General features: G+C 41.5%; 1 protein-coding gene and 1 pseudogene across 1 annotated transcript in view; both read left to right on the top strand.

Annotated features, from left to right (window-relative positions):
- The first annotated feature begins 534 nt into the window (after window positions 1–534).
- On the top strand, window positions 535–1,029 carry LOC119621720 (developmental pluripotency-associated protein 3 pseudogene; annotated as a pseudogene).
- A 3,176-nt stretch (window positions 1,030–4,205) lies between these two features.
- ANXA5 (annexin A5) overlaps window positions 4,206–20,328 on the top strand; it is a 29,957-nt gene continuing 13,834 nt past the window's right edge. The window contains exons 1-5 of the mRNA XM_007999689.3: window positions 4,206–4,315; window positions 4,548–4,591; window positions 15,704–15,788; window positions 17,429–17,523; window positions 18,711–18,824. Of these exons, the coding sequence (XP_007997880.1) occupies window positions 4,583–4,591; window positions 15,704–15,788; window positions 17,429–17,523; window positions 18,711–18,824 (303 nt within the window). The 5' untranslated portion in view covers window positions 4,206–4,315; window positions 4,548–4,582. The remainder of the gene's footprint in view (window positions 4,316–4,547; window positions 4,592–15,703; window positions 15,789–17,428; window positions 17,524–18,710; window positions 18,825–20,328) is intronic.

Here is a 20,328-nt window from a genome sequence, read left to right as displayed (position 1 = left end):
AAAGCAGAATCTTTATGTGGCAATCTCTCTTTATGTACCTTCCACTCTAGCCATTTTAGACAGTTCAAATCACACAGTCACAAAGAGATAATTTCCTGCTTTTGGTTTTGCAGTTCACTTAACCAGACTACCCTTTCTCCCCTTGACAGTTTGATAAAATATCCTCGCTCAAAAGCCTAATTAAAATGCCATGTCAACCATTTGACAAAATATTAGCTCTTTCCTCTGAAACTAATTGCATTTTGATTGCATTCTATGCATTTCTTTCATGATTTACAGTCTCTCATTATAGTGTTTGTATACAGGCTTTATCTATAATATTAAGGTGCAAACTCTTAGGTATGGCCTTTCCACAGGTGCTCAGTGTATAGTGGTCAAATACAATTAAATTGTATGGGTCAGTTCTTTGACCATTCCTTGGAGCTCGGGTTTTCAGCCTCTCTCCGGGCTACCTTGTAGCAATTTGAGGGTCAGTCGTCAGTTTCTGCTTGGTTTCAAAGATCCAGGAGAAGCTTAGTGTTGTTCAAGACGCAGATGGACCCATCACAGCAGTTTAATCCAACCTCCATCCCAGAGTCTTCACAAATGCTGACCCAAGAAAATTCTCAGGACAATTCAGGGGCCTCTGTAATCTGTTCCGAGATGTTGATAAAGAACCTTAGTAACTTGACTATCAACGCCAGTAACGAATCCCCTTCCCCTCTATCAGAAGATTCACTCCATCAAGTGATAGATGGAATTGCTGCAAGAACACCAGTCCTCAGGCAAATCAGAGATGACTTGATTTACAGGAGGAGAGGAGTAAGAACATTGCTGTCTGTGCAGAGAGAAAGGATGGCAAGATTCAGATACATGTTACTCGGCAGAGTTCGTACGCATGTAAGAATACTGACAAACACTGGGCTTAAGGGAGTTAGGAAGGAATCAAGACCATTCAAATGTCCCTGCAGTTTCTGCGTGTCTAATGGATGGGATCCTTCTGAGAATGCTAGAATAGGGAATTATGACACCAAGCCACTTCAGCCATAAAACTTACTCTTGCACCTTTTTCTTCTTGCTGGTAATTTATATATATAGCAGGTTGTGAAAGCTACTCTATGCTAGAATAGACTATATACCAATAATATTAATGAGTTCTAGGATGTATTTTTCTTCTTGTATCTTTTTCTTCCTACTGTGATACTAGTAATTTGTAAGGGATCTGTGTCATTTGAATGTATTTGAATAACTTTAGCTCTACTGTTTGATTTCACCCAAAGACGACATAAGTATTCCCATGTGTCTTAGAAGCCCAAAGTCAGTGAGATGAAACCCAACATCAAGAAATTGAAGCAAAGTTACTTGTGGATAAAGAAAGCATTAGGTAGTTTGGCTATAGCATAATAACTAGATTTTCTGGCTTTCAAAAATTTGGATTGCAATCACAGCAAACTTTGTTATTTTTACAGTTTTCAGTACAAAAAGGTGTTTATATAGAAACAATAAAGTTGACATTTGAGTACCTTTAAAAATAAATAAATAAATAAATTGTATCAATTTAGGTTTCTGTCCAAGGCTTTTCAGAAATGGCTTCATATCACCTTTGTAAAATAGTGTTCCCTTCATTTCCATTGCCTAGCATTTTAGTTTATTTATACTACACATCACACAGGACATATTAGATATTTGTTTATTGTTTGTTTCCTTCACCAGAATGTATGACCTATGAGGGCAGGGCCTTTGTTTCACTTACCGCGTTTTCCCCAGCACCTAGATCTGTGCCTGGTCCAGAGTAGGAGTTGAATAAACTGATATTACTGGAAGTGAAAGAAATGCTAACTTGAGTACATCAAGACTCTGGGTCCAATAACTCGTCGATTCTGTCAGTATTTAGCTGCAGGACATAGAGCAAGTTGCTAACCTATGACGAGTCTCATGTCCCTGTAAAACCAATGATTGTTAAATATAGGATCTCTGGGGTCCTGTTTAATTCCACTAATGTGAGAGCAGAAAGTGAGAGAAGCAAACTGAGTTCAAGTGGATGTGGGTGAGAAAAAAGAATGCTCTAGGCAAGATTAAAGGTCCTGCTTTTGGTGCAGGGCAGAGAGAGAGTAGAAAAGCTGGAGCAATAGAGACAGATGCTCAGAAAAGGGCTGCCTTCAGATATATTAATACCTGTAAAGAAAGCCCGGGGGAGGTGCTGACTTGGGGACAGCCTGAGGCTGAGTAGACAGCTGGGCTGGTGGAGAGGAGGCTCCCAGAGGAAAGGCAAGCTGCCAGTGGGGTGGGGGTGATGGAGTTGGCAAGCTCCACAAATTTTGCAATTTTGCCTCCTTTTCCAGAGAACAACCACTCTTTTGTGACTTTGTCAGGGCTGGAATAAGCATGTGGTTCACACGTGAAAGCGAATGAGAAGTTCTATACAAAGAACCACATTTGCTGTCCATTTAATTTATTCTTCCTCATTCTCAAAGACTAGATCCTTATCGCTTACCCTTAACTTCCACGTTGAGAAGCACTTTGCACTTCCCATTCCAGCATATGTCTAAAACACTGCATCTAGTGTCGCAAACTTGTCCTTTTGTCACCTCTGCCCTGGCACCTTCCCTCCCCATAGCAGTAAGTCTGAGAAGGTCACTGTGTCTTCTACTTTTCCTTTTCCAGCATGTGGAGACAAAAGTGATTATACCCTGGATGCTAATCCGCCATGTTGACCTTTAATAACTCCAGTCCCATGAATACCTGCTGATTCCTAGGATTTTTTTTTTTTTAACTGTCGTTAGCATAAGAACATGTCAACCTTGATGCTATTGCCCACATTGTAGGCTATGACGCATAAAGCATTCTCACCTGATCTGGAGGGCTGCCTTTAATTGTCTTGCAGAGCAGTATACTCTCTCTTTACGATATATAAGGCCAGGGTTGGGGGAGTAACAGTGCATAAATTTATCTGCTTGCTGCCGCCCAAGGTCACGCTTCTGTCTATGATATCCTTCAATAACACACCTATTACCGACAGACTGGATTTGTCTGCCTTGTTCTTTGGTTTCTTGGCTTCTTCGCATTTGGGGGCTCCTTTGCATATAAGGCCCTTTCACAGAACACAGCACCATGCTAGTACAATACACTGTAGATTCTCCCTCCCTCCCCATCTCTCTCATATGCTCATATATTTTATGTTGAACCAATATGAGGCATGGCTTAAATTTAAGTCATATTAAAGTTCTAGGCTAGTTTTGAAAACAGAAACTGATTGGAAGCGGAGGCTTTGAAATACCCCACATATGCTACTAGAAGGCTGTACATTTAAGAGAGGGCCATCTAGGAAGCAATCATAGGCATTAAAAACAACAAAACAACAACAACAATAACAACAACAACAAAACAGGCCGGGCGCGGTGGCTCACGCCTGTAATCCCAGCACTTTGGGAGGCCGAGGCGGGTGGATCACAATGTCAGGGGTTCCAGACCAGTCTGACAAACATGGTGAAACTTCGTTTCTACTAAAAATACAAAAATTAGCTGCGCGTGGTGGCGGACGCCTGTAATCCCAGCTACTCAGGAGGCTGAGGCACGAGAATTACTTGAACCCGGGAGGCAGAGGTTGCAGTGAGCCGAGATCGCGCCACTGCACTCCAGCCTGGCGACAGAGTGAGGCTCCGTCTCAAAAACAAAACAAAACAAAACAAAAACAAAACAAAACAGAAACAAAAACAACTGGGGAAACGGCCCTCCCTTCAGGTTTTTTCTATCCCGTTGACAAAGGCGCGCTGTCTTTAGCTGCGATGATTTTGTCTCGCCTCCAAAACGACGCCCACGCACTGCTCTGTGGAGCACCCAAGTGAGGCTACGATTCCTACGGTCACAGAAGGCAGGGAGGCTCAGCACCTCCAAAACCCCGAGTCCTGGACAGCTCCCCATGCCCTGCCCTCGGGGCGAGGACAAGACTGTCCCTGGGGCCCTCGGGGGAGCGGCCGCCCCCTCTTGGTTCCAGCAGCGCTGCGGCCGCGCCCCACCCAGGCCCGCGAGAGCCGCGGGACAGTCCACGCCGCTGGCCACCGACTGGGACTAGCCGCGATCCACGCAGGCGCCCTGAGGCCGTGGCAGGGGCGGGCCGGGCTGGCGCGGCCTGCCTGCGGTTGAGTCCCAGGCGGGGGTGGGCCGGGCCAAGCCGGGCAGGGCCGGGGCGGGGCCGCTGGCGTTTCCGTTGCTTGGATCAGTCTCGGTGCAGCTGCCCGATCCTTCGGCGTCCTCATCCCGGCGTTGCCCCGCGTACCGTCGCCCGGCGCTCCGCCGCTTTCCCGGTGGTTCGGGACACTTGGGTCCCACAGTCTGGGTGAGTGGCCGCAGCCCGGGGAGGGGGCTCCCTCTGGAGAGGGGAGCGGGGTCGCAGGGCACTGGGTTCGCGCAGACGTTGGGCCGAGAGCTGTCCTGGTAGCTGCGAGAGGGCGGGTCGGCCCCGTGGCGGGGCCCTCCGGGCTGTCTTAGCGCCTCCCCGCGAACCTGCGCTTGGGGAGGGCGCAAGTTGCGAGTGGCGCGCTAAGCTCGAGGTCTCTTCTGTTTTGCAGTCCTGCTTCACCTTCCCCTGGCCTGACTCGTCGCCATGGCACAGGTAAGGCCGTGCGCCCCCCACCGCGCTGGATTTACCCACAACTTTGTATGCTGCGACGAGGGACTTTTAGGATTTGTCTGAAGGCCAAAAAGTTTAGGAGGAAACGGAACCTGCTTTGGGGACATCGCTTCCACCTTTCTTGTTCCCTCTTTGCTTCCCCGCCCCCTTTCCTGTGTCCCGGTTCTCCTCGCGGAGCGCCCTCCGGAACCAGCACCGACGCCGCCAAGCTGCCTTCGCGCGCAGCAGCTGGTGACGTGGCCGGATTTGTGTGCACTCCCTTTTCATGAGTGAATGTGTAAAAGTGGGCCTTCCTCAAAATCCAGAGAGTCGCTCAAATTAGAACCAGAGCAAGAACAGCTCATTGTGGTCATGTGAGGCGAACGCATTTCCCCCCCCACTTTGACTTCCTTTATTTTTTTTCCGCAAAGTTTTCTGTATTTTAATACTATGATGGAGCATTGGCTTTTTCCAGTTGCTCAGCCCAGTTTTACTAAAATAAACTGTAGGTTGTGGGCTCTGATTTTTTTTTTTTTTAAATGATTAAACACAAGCGCTGTTTTTCTTAAGCAATGAACTCGTGGAACGAATTCTCAATTGAATTTGCCTTGGGACTTGGGACTGTTTCAGAAGTTGATAATCTACTGCAGGCTTTCTTTACTGTTTTTTTCTTTTCTTTTCTTTTTTTTTTTTTTGAGAGGGACTTTCACTCTGTCGCCCAGGCTGGAGTCCAGTGATGTAGTGATCTCGCTTACTACAACCTCTGCCTTCCGGGTTCAAGCAATTCTCGTGTCTCAGCCTCCCAAGTAGCTGGGATTACGGGCGCCCTGCCACGCCCGGCTAATTTTTGTATTTTTAGTAGAGATGGAGTTTCACCATGTTGGCCAGGCTGGTCTCAAACTCCTTGCCTCAAGTGATCCTCCCGTCTCGGCGGGATTACAGTCCTGAGTCACTGCGCCTGGCTTCTTTACTGTTATTAATGTTTATCAAAAATGTAGGAAAGAGAAGATAGTTTAAGGTCTTTAAATATTGACCATGTTATACAGTCTTTTGTGAATAAGATATCAGGGCTTAAAAACTCCAAAACTGATTTCACAGATCTTGTCAATCTAACTGGCTTGTCAGAGTCCAGATAGTTTTTTTTAAACAAGTGTTTTAACTACTAAAACAATGTTCTCTCTTATTTATAGTTCACTTTTTATCAGATTGACTTACCAAAATTGAATAAAGTTTCTTGGTCCTTTCCAAGTGAAAATAGGAGGATTAAGATGAGTTGGTTACTTTAGTAAACTTATACAGGGATCCCATTCTTACCTCCTCTTTTGCACTTAAATGTTACAGTAAAACAGTTCTCATGTTACTTCAAGTGGAAAGTTTGGTTTAGGTTCTTCTCCATAGAAAGGATACTTTTATGTGGAATTAACTTTCCTTTCCTGAGGAATATTTTTCCTATCTTGATATGCTGGTGTGGTGATGTACATGAAAATTTAACAAGCACGGAATAATAATTCCCTCTACCTTTGCTCATTTGGCAGTTTCTTGAATCTCTTGTAAGTTCCCCCGTGATGTCTGAGGGTCCATCAATTCCTTTTCATCATGTAGACTGTTTACCCAAATAGTGTAAGTGAACATATTTTCCGGTTGTGGACATTAATTTTAATAATTTCAAAGAATGATTAGTATCATAAAGGTCATGTGTATACAAAACGTAGAATGGTGGTTTGCATATAAGATTATGTACCTGAGCCCTATGACAGTATAACACCAAGACTGGTTTCTATCAAAACTACAGTTTTTATTCATCATAAAACTTACAAGTCATGTTTTAAAAAAGATACACAGTGTTAAATTTTGCTCTAGTTTTGTTACTATTCTTGGAAATCATGAAAGTAAAACATTTTGTTAAAATATTTAGTATTGGCCAGGCACGGTGGCTCATGCCTATAATTCCAGCACTTTGGGTGGCTGAGGCACGTGGATCACCAGGTCAGGAGTTCGAGACCAGCCTGGTTAAACCCCAACATGGTGAAACCCCATCTCTTCTAAAAATACAAAAATTAGCCAGGCATGGTGGTGTACACCTGTAATCCCAGCTACCTGGGAGGAGGCTGAGGCAGGAGAATCACTTGAACCCGGGAGGCGGAGGTTGCAGTGAGCTGAGACGTGCCATTGCACTCCAGCCTGGGCAACAGAGTAAGACTACGTCTCAAAGAAAAAAAAAGAAGTTTAGTATTAAAGTTGGGTGCGGCATCTGAGCAGTAAGAATGTCATGAAGGCAAAATTAGGCTACGTAATTGTTCATTAGAAACTTCATGAACATCAGAATTATCTCTGTGATACATGTTTAAGTTACAAGGTTTGATCAGAAATATTTTCATTTGGTTTAAAATTATTATAATTTTAAATAGCCCTGTGCCAAGCAAGCAGGATAAACGTAAATAAATAAATTTGAGATGAAGCTCATTCCAGAGGAGCTGACTAGATATTGATTGCATCTTTTCATGCCATTCATTTTTAAAGTCAAGTCTCTCTGGAGCTAATGTTCACTCTTGGGATCTTAAATCAGGGTTACCTGTTATCCATGGCCTGTGCTGCTCCTGGTGGTCTCTCTCAGTTCCTTATCTGTTTAACTCTTAAGTTCATTTTGGCTGCTGAGAAAGAACTAGATCCAAAACTACCTGGCTGCTTTGCAAGCCACTGAGCAATTCACTGGCTTTCAGCAAACCCTAATTTCCTTATCTAATATCCAGTTCTCCTTAGAAAGCCTACATAGGTGATCAAGCTAGTTAGAGGCAGGCAGTCTGGCTTTCTTCTTTTAATGACTTAGAAGTTCAAAATGGTAGAAATATAACAATGCTTTTACAGCATAGATTCATTCCTGAAATACATTTTATTCATATATCCTTCACACTATTCTAAAATTTCACAAATGCCTCTGGTTTTTAAAAATTAGGGCTCCTAAGACCTTTGCTTTAAGTACTTCTTAGACCCAGTCTTTCAGTGTAGTAATTTACATAATATGTAAACAATTGATTAATTGCAAGAAATTATACTCCTGGCTTCATTTCTTTGGACGCTAGTTTTTTTTTTCCCCTGAGGTGGAGTCTCGCTTTGTTGTCCAGGCTGGAGCGCAGTGGCACGATCTCAGCTCACTGCAACCTCTGCTTCCTGCATTCAAGTGATTCTCCTGCCTCAGCCTCCCGAGTAGCTGGGATTACAGGCATGTGCCACCACGCCTGGCTAATTTTTGTATTTTTAGTAGAGACAGAGTTTCACTGTTGGGCAGGCTAGTCTCGAACTCCTGACCTCAAGTGATCCGTGTGGCTCGGCCTCCCGAAGTGCTGGGATTACAGGCATGAGCCACTACACCCAGCTGGACACTAGTTCTTAACTGTTCTCTTTTTCATCTGTGCATGCATTCATGAATGTATGAGGCTTTTGCACTTTCACTGTGTGCCAAGTATTGTTAAACATGAGTGCAATGGGAAATGGATCTAAGATTTATTGATATAATAGACGCATTGCCAAGTCTCGTGTGTGCATTATTTAGTCCTCATAACATAGTTTTGGAAATAGGTATTACTATTTTTGTTTCACAGCAGGGGAAATTGAGGTTACTTAGCTGGCATTCTTTGTATGGGACAAAGGAGGGAAGCCATTATACTGAGAGGCAACAACAGCAAATAAATACTTAGGGGTATAAAAGAGTTTAGCATGATGGAATGAAACTGCAGTGAAGTGGGGAAATCAAGGCCTGTCTTGGAAAGGAATGCCAGATAGGTCGACAGGAGCCAGCACTAAAGATTATGAACCATTTTATAGGTAATAGAGAGCTATCAAAGAGTTGCAAGTTGAGGTGTGCCACTGTCAGATTTATATTGAACAAAGCTCACCCTGGGGCCAGTGTGATGGGTGCATTTCTGGAAGATGCAAAGGTAGGGTGGTGGAGTGGGGGTTGAGAGAGGGGAGAGGGAAGCTGAGTATTGGAAAACCACATAGGCTCTGTTGTGGTAATCCCAGTGAGACCTCAAAGGCTTAAAGTAGGCAGTGTCTCAGGTTTTAGATAGGAGGGGCCTGTCGGGGAGGGTGGGCAAATTTGGTACTTGAGTGGGATGGTTGTTAACTGATAAAGGGTCAGGGGAGGGTCACAGGACTGGCTTGCTTGACCATGGTTGATTGTGGGTGGGTGGTTTTGTTTTTTTTTTTTTTTTTTTTGGAAAAAAAATGCAGGTTTGAGGCAGGGAAGAAACAGTAGAGGATATGTTGAATTTGAGTTTCTTAGGAAACACTTAGATGGCACTATCTAGGAAATAGTAAGGTATATATGATCTCTAAGTCCTCTAAATCCTCTTTTATTTCTGTAGGTTCTGTTTGTTTTTTGTTTTGTTTTGGTTTGAGACAGAGTCTCACCCTGTCACCTAGGCTGGAGTGCAGTGGCACTGTCTGGGCTCACTGCAACCTCTGCCTCCAGTGTTCAAGTGATCCTCCCACCTCAGCCTCCTGAATGAGTAGCTGGGACCATAGTGGGGTGTGGTGGTGCCCGGCTAATTTTTGTATTTTTTGTAGAGACGGGGTTTATGCTGAGTTGCCCAGGCTGGTCTCAAACTCCTGACCTTACGTGCCCTGGTCTCCCAAAGTGCTGGGATTATAGGCGTGAGCCACAGCATCTGGCCAGATCCATTTGTTCATATATTATTTATCTCTTCCACTAAAAAAGATTTGAAGCTAATTTGTTCCCTACCTTTGTCTAGGGTCAGCCATATTCATTAGATTTGTGCCCCTTGTTTAGATACAAAAGGAAATGAAATTGTGAATCTGTATACACTCTTCTCTAATATGAGAAATCTATACCCGTGAATGTTTTTGAAGTGCCAGTGTGAATGAATTGGTTATTGATAGAAGTTTTCAAATGTTAATCATGGAATGCCCAATGGAACGGTTTGGTAAAATAGCACACTCTCCTCTGACCTTCAGTGTGAACTCACGGGAGGCCAGTGCCACCCGCTCACTTTAACTCACTCAAGACATCACTGGAGTTCTTCTTGGGCAACTTGTAGGAGCACACAATTTAACTTTCCATTTTATTGGTGTTTGCCAAGGGAAATCATTCTTACACTGGTAAAGAGACACAACATTAAACACAGAGCATTAAAGAAATACACAACAAAAATTTAAATCATTTTACAAAGCTTTACTTTGTTATCAAAACCTTCTTTTCTACCACGATGCAAACAACTTAGTCTGTTCTCCAGTGATGTTTTTTTCTCCCTTGCATTTGATTTTAAGAAACAGGTCAGAGGTAGTAGGATGGATAGACAAATGGAAAGAAGCAAAAACAAGTAAGAAGGAGCATGAAAAGGAAAGGAAATTACACAAAAGTAAGCAATAGACCAGTTCGAGTTTAACGCTTTGAAGTATAACATTCACTGTTTCTGAGTTGGGATTAGAGCAAGGGTTAGGATTGGGGGTTGAGAGCATGTCTCTGACCTCTGATGTGTTTGTACTCCTCAGTCTTCTTGGAGGTCCTAATTTTTTCCCTGATATTTATTTTACTTTGCAGTTCAAAGCATAATCAGGTCACACTGAAATTTCCCCCTTTTATGCTCATATTTTTTTCGTAGTACAGTGATAAACGATTTATTTTCTCATTAGTGGGAACCATTATTGCAGGAAATATTAACGGGCCCCTAGTATGCACATAAGGTAGGGCCCTGGTGTACATACATGGAGTTGGGAGGCAATTGTCTTCCAGCTTCCTGTTTTTTGGAGTGGCTCCAAGGTCTTTGGAAACCTGAGGCTCAGAAGAACCACCCTTAAAAATCACTGCATAGCGGCTTAGCAGTTGCTCAGCTTGTGGTTTGCTTCGATTTCCAGCTCCTAATTAGTATTATGTGGAATGACGGCATAGCGGGCGGGGTGGGGGGCGGGTATTTGAGTAAATATTGATTACATGGGACTGGAGAACAAAGAGAGTTTAGTCCTTTTCTGTGTCTTCAGGAAAGCTTTAGTTAAAATGTTCCAGACAGGTGAATACTTTCTCATCTTTAAACTTGAAATTGTTATTTATGTCTAAGTTCTGTGTCTAGAAAAGTAACCCTTCCCTTGTTGTTTGGTTGGTTTTATTCATTTTATTTTGGCATACCTAGTCTTTGCGGGTAAAGAACTTTTTCATTTAGAGGGAAAAAAAGCCAACACAATTATAGACCTAAAGAATGGATATTTTCAAAGGTGAGAATTAAAAGAGTGAATTGTATATTTTGGCTAAGTATTATCTAAGAATATATTATAATTCTCTTCCTAAGGCATTGGTGGAAGCAGATAGAGGGAATTGAGGATGAACTGAGGATGGGTGAATGGGTGAGGGAACAGTTCCTACTTAAGAGTTGGCATTAATCTGGGTAAAGTGTGGGGACTCCAGGAAACAGGGGAAGCCCTCTTGAATGAGTCATTTGAAGTCACATTTGCAGACAGTTTTGTGTGGGCAGCGATGGGGTTTGGGCAGGATGTCCAAACAAGGGTTCTGCCCTTCTGACTCATTTCTCTGATTCACATCTGGTCTCTTAATACCACTACGTGGCTTTGTCATCCTTGGTGGGTGACTCTGATTGTATGGAATGTAGCAAAAGTGTTTCACAATTTCTAGAAAGCTCTCAAAAAGAGGACCAGCAGTTGTTCCTTCATACTTAGTAGGTGAGATTTTTAGATGCTTTTCTTCCACTCATCTTTCACCCAATTTCCTTCAGTCTCTGGTGTCAGATATCTTTTTTCTTTAGGCAGATCCCTCATGTCTCTTCTGTTTCTAACTTCTCCGTGTTTTTAACCTCTCTGTCTCTCCAGAATTTTCTTCATAGCTTATAAACCGGATCAAGCCTTTTTTTTTTTTTTTCTTTTTTCTCTTAACTGTGTTTTTAAAAGCCTGGTTTGCAAACTGTTGTTTCATTGAGACGGTCTTTCCGTCAATTCATTCCTGAGTGTCCTATAGCCAGACTATTAAATGTCACCAAAGACCTCCTAGTAGGCCGGGCGCGGTGGCTCAAGCCTGTAATCCCAGCACTTTGGGAGGCCGAGACGGGCGGATCACGAGGTCAGGAGATCGAGACCATCCTGGCTAACCCGGTGAAACCCCGTCTCTACTAAAAAATACAAAAAACTAGCCGGGCGAGGTGGCGGGCGCCTGTAGTCCCAGCTACTCGGGAGGCTGAGGCAGGAGAATGGCGTGAACCCGGGAGGCGGAGCTTGCAGTGAGCCGAGTTCGTGCCACTGCACTCCAGCCTGGGCGACAGAGCAAAGACTCCGTCTCAAAAAAAAAAAAAAAAAAAAAGACCTCCTAGTCTCCTAGTTACTAAATCCAGTGGACCCTTTCAGTCTTAACTCTTCCTTGACTTCCAGTGGTATTGGACACTGCCTCCTCTTTCCTCTTGGAACATTTGTCTCCTTCAGCTTCCATGCCATCACCCTCCTTGGATTTTCTTCTTGCCTTTGGGAGAGCAGTGTAGCTTCATGGGTAAGATCCCAGGAGTCAAGGTCCTGTGACTTCAAGTCGCATCTCTGCTACTTGCTTGTTTGATGATCACTTGGGTGACTCACTTGCTGAAACCTTTCTGAGCCAGTATGTTTCTTTGTCTGTAAGATGGGATTTCCCTGAGATGATCTGTGTGAAGCTCTGTGCATGGTGCCTGGTGCATTGCTGCACTCAGCAGATACTAGCTGCCACTCTGATTGTAGGTCACCTTCCCTTTCTTACTCCTCTGGCTCTTTCCACCCCATTAATATTGTCTTGCGTGGTGGCCTCCTCCAGCTACTACCTGCGTATGCTGACAACTCACAAGCCTACTGTGGAGAAATGCAAAGCCAGCCATCCTCTTTCTCATCGAAAAAACAGAATCATCCTAAATAGTTCCCGTCTACCCGGGGCCTATTTCTGTCCCTGCCTTTGTTTAGATCTTCCTTTCCTTCTTTGTGTTGTTAGTTTCTAAGCAATCTTCTTGTCACTCTTGCACAGTCCGTTCCATCGTGTCCACTGCTGCCAGAGGCATATTGCTGTGGAGAGTTGACATTGTTCTTCCCTGCCTGAGTGTCCTCCAGTGGCTTCCTGTTGACTACAGGATGAAGTCTGCACATTTTAGCATGGCTTTTATGCCCTTCCCCTCCCTTCACTGCTACCTTTCCCTTGTTTTTCTTTCAACCTTACTGCTTGTTGAAATACTTAACTGTTTATCCAAAGTACCAGATTGGCCTGGCAAATTCACAGGCAACTTTCAAGAGTCATTGGAATTTTTTTCCTGAATTTTTTTCTCTTTTCACACTTCCCAATATAGTTCTCTCAAATGTGCTCACATTGCCCTAATCCAGCCTCTGTGTGTACATATTCTGCTGCACTTGATTAGTTATATGCCTGTCATTTCATACTTAACTTGAGGGGTCCTGACTCTTAACTAGTAGTTAGTATAATACTTTGGACGTGGGAGGCATTCAAAAGATGGTGAGTCAATGAGTAAAAAGACAGGTGAACTGCAAGGGGCGTTCAGTCCTAAGTTCTTACATTAAGAAAACTTGTGGAGTTTTTTCATTTTTACAATGATATTGATCAATTTGAAGTGGTCTCATTAAAGAGAAGCTGTAACTTGATTTGAGAGAAAGAACTTTCCTAACCCAGACTAATTTTGAAGCATCATCTTCTCAAATCTTACAGACTTCTCTTCTAAACTGTAAGTCCTTTTATGAAGTTGTCAGTATTCAACCATTCAGAGTGATATGGATTAAGATATAGAATGAATGGCAGGGAATCTATTGGTCTTTATGTGTCTGTGCTCCTTAGATGGGGTAGAAATGGAGACTAGCCTGGCTGTGGGTGGATTTCCCTCTTCGTGGAATGAATAGCTCTGGCTTAGTTTCACAACCTCTCCACGAGACAAGTGGGAGAGAGGCTCCCCTTCCCCTTTTGCTAGTTGGCCACAGTCCCTTGTTTAGCTGAGGCACAGAGGGAGTGAAAGCTGCTACCAGGGGTGCTTTCAACAACCTGGGGCTGGGACATCAACCTGAAAATACCTCTTTTTTTCTTGAATTGTATTCTTTTGGCCTCATGATCATACCACTTGACTTTGGAGTTAAGGTCATATGGGGCTTCATGAGGTCAGGTTTTCTCGTAAGTTCTCTCATAGCTGACCCTGTTCAGAGGAAAGAACAGTGTGTTTTCTCTTCTTGAACAAGAGTAAGGACAACTGTTGAAGAAAAAGTTATTCTGATGGTAAGGAAGTCCTCAGTCAAGAATATTACAATGTAAGTCATGTAGAGAGATTAGGTTCAACTCTGAATACAGGGAAGACAGCTGGGGATTTATAGCTAACAAGCAGAGTGAGGTCAGTGGATGGAAAGTTACTAAGATGAAACATCAAGTTAGGGGGACTTAATAGGATTCTAAACTGACTTAATAGGATTCTTGCTGAAGGCAGGCCAGGATGATCAGATGTGGGGGGAGGGGGATGAGGAAATTGATCAGATATAGAGGGTGCCTTAGTTCATCGGGCTGCTGTACCGGAATACTATAGACTGGGTGGCTTATAAAGAAAGAAATTCATTTCTCAAAGCTTTGGTGACTGGAAGTCTCGGTGCCAGCGTGTTGGGTGTGGTGAGGGCTGTCTTCTAGACATTATTGTAGCCTCACATGACAGAGCAGAGAGAAGCAAGCTCTCTCCGGATTCTTACACGGATGCTGATCTCATTTTGGGGGCCCTGCTTTCGTGACTTCATCTAATTCTAATTATCTCACAAAAGCTCTACCTCCTATTTACCATCATGTGGTAGGGTAGGGTTTCAACATATGAATTTTGAGGGGACACAGATATTCACTTTATAGCAGAGGGTGATCAGATTCCAAAAGTAGGGGTATCCTCCTTAAACTGACTTAGCAAGCTTCTTGCTAGGCAGGCAAAGGAGGCCCAGCGACAAGGATGAGTTGAGAAGAGGGCTCAGGGGAGGCTTTCAAAGTGTGGCCAAAGGGAGAGTCTTCGTCGCTATCTCCTGGATCCATGAGTGCCACTTTTTCAGGAAGCCTAATTTAGTGCCACTACAGAGAGAAGGCCACTGAACTGATCTTTGACACTGTGTCCTGGGGAAGTTCTTCACCATGGCTCTCTCTCTCTGTTGTCATCTTTTAAAATTTGATTAGTATTAGGTTATTGTTGGCATATGCAACAATTGGAGGCTAAGGTGGAAAAGAAACTTTCCTCCTTTTTGGTGACTGTGCTTTTGTGCATTTATAATAAGACATGTGAGATTGTAAATCAGGCTAGCTTTATAGTCCTTTTAGCTGTTTGTTTCTCAGTTTAGATGGTACATAAGCAGGGGTTTTGAGGGAATGCAAAAACATTTACCGGTCAAGTAAATTCTGTGAGCCTCCATTTAGCGTAAGATAAACATTTATGGCTCAGTATTAGTAAAGCCTTCTGACTCTAAGGATCTAATGATATCACTAACTTTTTTTGAAATATGAAGATATTTTGGTTATTAAAAGCAGTGTATATATATGATAAAGTAATGTGTAACAGGAAGCTTTATGAAGAATATCTTCCAATACACCTTTATAAAGTTCTAAATTCAAAGATTTGTATTCCTCTGACACATGAACGATCATTTCAGGCTTTGCTGGTTATCATACAGTCCCTAAGTAAGTTTACAAAAACGGGACTTAGATGAAAAGGCATGTAACAAGAGCATTGCTTAGAATTGAGTACTCAGGACAGGGTATTAAGATTTAATGCAGGCTCACTATGCTTGTATATCAAAATGGTGTGAGGCTTAATGGGAAGGGAACCTGCAAAGAAGTGCCATCTGTGAACCAGGAGGTGTTGGTGGGGTTTGGTCACAGAGAAGAGAGAGCCAGCCTTCCCACTGATGGTATTATAGGTGGTCAGGATAGCTTCTGTGCTGAATTGGTCCTGCTAATCCCCATTGTAAATGCTTCACGTCCCAGTTCAAAAGGGGTCACAAATCTTATCAAATGGTAAATTTATTTAATGACTGAATGTGATATATGGCAAGCAGCTTCCTGTTTGTATTATTTACTTTGTCATATTAGTCATGGCATGAATAATACCACTGTGTTTCCTGAATTAGGTTCTCAGAGGCACTGTGACTGACTTCCCTGGATTTGATGAGCGGGCTGATGCAGAAACTCTTCGGAAGGCCATGAAAGGCCTAGGTAAATTTAGCTTCCTCTTTCTAAAGCAAATGTGATATATGTTTTTCCAAACAAGTCATTAATTACAGTAAGAATAATTTTAGAATATTTTGATCTGAAATCTGTAGGAGAAGAGACATGTTAAGATAACAAAATAATACTATAAACCAAGAGTGTCCAATCTTTTGACTTCTCTGCGCCACATTGGAAGAATTGTCTTGGGCCACACATAAAATACATGAATACTAACGATAGCTGATGAGCTAAAAAAAAAAAAAAAGTCGCAAAAAAGTTTCATAATGTTTTAAGAAAGTTTATGAATTTGTGTTGGGCTGCATTCAGAGCTGTCCTGGGCCACATGTGGCTTGCAGGCCGTGGGTTGGACAAGCTTGCTATAAACCATCCCTAATATTCAGTCTCTAAAACTGAACAGGCAGTTAAATTCAGCCTCTGTGCTTTTGAGCTTGTCACCCTCACCTGTGTGGTAGAGGCCCGAGTTGATGAGGCAGCCATCCCTGCAGGTGAGCAGCTGTGCAGCTCTGTTCCCAATCGGATATCCCATTCTCATTCTGCTAGTCTCTTCTCTTTCCCCAGCCCCTTTTCTAGTCATTTAACCTCTCTTCTCAAGGATTTCTATGTGTCACTGATCTCCTGTGCTCAGTCTCCTTTTTCATTACTATTCATGTGCTTTCTGGCCCTGCAAGTCCTTCCATTGCATCCAGCCCACCTTTTCAGACTCATCTCCCATTACTGCTTAATGTGTTCTCAGACCCAGCCATGCTGGCTTATCTGCTGTTTTTGAAAGCCCTGTATTTCCCCACTGCTGAGCTTTTCTCTCATTCTAAAAGCTGTCCTTCCTTTTGTCACTGCCTTTCACAATCCTTCCATCCTTTGAGACTTGTGGGTGTCACCTTTTCCCCGAAGCATTCTCCAACACTCCCTTCCACCTCCTATCAGCTAGGAGACCCTTCTTTGAGTCCCATTTGACACCTAGATCTCTCCTGAGGCACTTGTCACATTTTGCCTTAGCTCACAATTATTTATGTGTTTTTATACTTCTACCTTAAATTGTAATTTGAAGCCAGAGTCTCTTTCTCTTCTCTCAATCCCCTGTAACACCCAGCACATTGTGCCTCGTGGATAGCTGTTATTTGAGTATCTGTTGCATGAAAAACTAGGTGTACTAAGTTTTGTAAAAGGCAGGAGTATTTTTCCATCTACTTCCCAATATGTTGGGAATAGGGGGTAGAATATATTGGAAACATACCATTTTATATGTAGTAAATTTTAAATAAACTTTAATAAAACATTTATATATATGTAGTGTTTGCATGTGTGTGTATATACACACACATATACACATATATATATACACACACACACACACATATATATATATTATTTTTTTTTTTTTCTAAGAGATGGGGGTCTCACTATGTTGACCAGGCAGGTCTTGAACTCCTGGTCTCAAGCAATCCTCCCATCTTGGCCTCCCAAAGAGCTAGGATTACAGGTGTGAGCCACTGCGCTGGCCATAAAATGTATTTTATATTCGCATAGGGAGAGGCAAGGAAATAAGGTGACTGGGAAGCGGGTTGCCAAGATCATTGGGAGAGTATGCATGTAGGAGCCAAAATGTAATTGTTAACCATAAATTGCAGGCACAGATGAGGAGAGCATCCTGACTCTGTTGACATCCCGAAGTAACGCTCAGCGCCAGGAAATCTCTGCGGCTTTTAAGACTCTGTTTGGCAGGGTAAGACCACACTTCATCCCAAGAGAGAATGGGAGAACAGCTATCAGTTATAAGACTAGTTTGGAATATACTGATATTCTTTTGTAAGCATCATTTATTTTGTGATTCTGCTTCCCTACTTCTGTTTCTTTTCCACTCTCCTCTAAATTATCAGCTCTTGGGATACAGTGCTCACCCAGCTTATCCTCACATAATTGTTTTTCCTTGCCTAATGCTGTCGAAGTGCCAAAAGATCCTGTGGTGAGAACTGTCCCTCTTCTTTTCCTCTGTGCTTCCCACTCACGTTCACATGGATGTCTTACTATTCGTTTTCTAGGTGTAAGCCTGTATTAAAATATGTTTTGTTTTAACACGGTCACAGTCTTGGTTCCTTTTGTCATGATTTTAACTCATGGATTTTTAATTAGTTGATTTAAATGCTTTTATTTGACTAACAATTCAAAAAAAATTATTTGAATTATTTAAATGAATTATTTGAATTATTTAAATTTAAATGAATCAGTGCATGCATGAAAAACTTAAATATAGCCTTCTTATTCTGAAAACGCATGTCAATTAAGAAAACAAATGCAAAGCAAAAAAGGAAGTATTCTAAACACCCATTTTTAGTTGTGTGGTATGCTGAAACTTATAGGTAGGATATACTGGGTTTTTTTCATAATTACATCATTTTTTCATAATTACATACACAATTTCCCCATAGGAACAGATATCACCCAGTGATCAGGAGTCATAATAATGACTATAATCTATTATGTATTTGAATGTTGTTAGATATTGAGAGGAAAGAAAAAAATTATTATGTTTGGGTATAAGAGACTAAATATTCTTTGTAAATTTCATTATATGATTATTTTTTGGAATTAAAAAATGTTTCTCAGAATAGTATTTTTAAAATATAATATTTTTAGTCTACTTTTAAAGGTATTCATTTTTTTTTTAAGTTAAGAAAATGTCTTTTAGAAACAAATATCTTGACATGTAAGTGGGTTTGCCTTAGTTTAAGATTTTGATCACAGGTTAAAAGTATGTTATTCAAGGTTATGGGGTTTTGTTTAGCTCATGGGCCTTCTACTTGGAGATGGCAACATAAAGAATTCATTAGAGCAAAGGGCTGTCATTCATATTTAAGAAGAATCTTATTACAATTTCTGCTGGTTAACAAATGTGTATTTTCTGTGGGTTAGGATCTTCTGGATGACCTGAAATCAGAACTAACTGGAAAATTTGAAAAATTAATTGTGGCTCTGATGAAACCCTCTCGGCTTTATGATGCTTATGAACTGAAACATGCCTTGAAGGTAAAAAGGATGAGTGAAAGGAACATTCTTGTCAGAAATAGTATTATTTTGTTTTGGTAATTACTTCCTCTTATTTGTTATATTTAAAACATTTTATCTGATTATTTCAGTGAGAGTTGCTCAGAAGACAAAAGTGGGAGGCAATAAGCAGTAAAGGAGGGAGAAAATTACAAGTGTGTCATTTCATCTTTTTGTAGATTTAAACTCAATAATACTGGGCTACTTAAAATTTTAATATTTTTATAGATTTTTGTATTTTATTTTTATGCCTGTCTTCTGATTTTGAGGATGTTTAAAAAATATTACAGATGAGCTATTTTATCTTTTTAAATGGAAAATTGCCTGATTAGGGAACAATAATATTGCTCATCATTTTAGGTTAAAAGGTAAAGCATCAGAGAGAATTTTCACGATAAATATTTTCTCATACTCTTTCCTTCTTTCCTGCCCCTTTAAATGCTAAAATGAAGTAGCTGGTAAACTTGCTGTAATTTCAGTTGCAGCGAAAACTAAATGTGTATTCCCTTGACTGGTGTTTGGAATGTTGTATAAATATGACAGTATTGACACATTTGTTTAGGCTCATGGGACAGGAAGTAGTTCAGTTGTTAGCTGTTAGATTTTGAATGGGCACACTGAAATTTAACAAGGAAATAATGTTTCTCAGGGGTTCTTACTGATGGAGTCGAGAGGAGAAGCGTTATCCTGATAGGAGCTGGTTTGTGCTCAGTCTCTTCATTTTCCTATGGTGATTCTTTTGGAATAAACAAAAATCTTAGGTTATTGAGAAAAGTACTTTTTTTGCTAAGTGCTTCTGAAATGTCAGCAGTAGTTGAAATTCTGCCAGAGAATGAACTCTAGGTTTTTCAGTGCTTGATTCTTGGCAAAGTTAGAAATATAAAGAGAATAAAGCTTAAATATACTATCTTTTTAAAAAAATTAAGTTCAGCTGTATTGTTGCATCTCTTAGCTTAATGATGTAGATGTGAATTTTAAAAGCAGAAAAAGGAAAGCCAGCTAAAATGATTTTTCAAAAATCCAGAAAGCAACTCCGAATTCCTTTATACTGTTCTAATTCCTAATAATTAAGCAATGCTATATTTATCGTTACCTTTGATGTAGAATTTTCCTGTGACTGCACAGCACTTAAGCTGGGGGCCAGGGGTTTGTCTTTTGAGGTGCATATTGTTTAAGTATCGGTGCTCTTCCGTGTACATTTATGCGAAATTTTCGTTTTTACTCTTTCAGTTTTTAAAAATTACTTCAATTTTCATTAAAATGTTTTACTTTTAAACTAGAATTAAGTGATCAAATTAAAAGTTACAGATTTATGTAACTGGTTATGTATATGTACACATATATACACACATACACATGAGAAACATTGTTTTCCACTAGACAAAAAGAATAAAATGGTCTTGGAGAGAAAATCATTTAACATTTGTTATTTCTGTAACTAATAGAACTCATATACAAAGAAATCCATGTTATACTGGATAATATT

The sequence above is a fragment of the Chlorocebus sabaeus genome, chromosome 7 (assembly GCF_047675955.1).
Source record: "Chlorocebus sabaeus isolate Y175 chromosome 7, mChlSab1.0.hap1, whole genome shotgun sequence".
In the NCBI taxonomy this organism is placed as follows: domain Eukaryota; kingdom Metazoa; phylum Chordata; class Mammalia; order Primates; family Cercopithecidae; genus Chlorocebus; species Chlorocebus sabaeus.
Note: the sequence above shows the minus strand (reverse complement) of the source record. Positions and strands in the feature narration are given on the sequence as shown.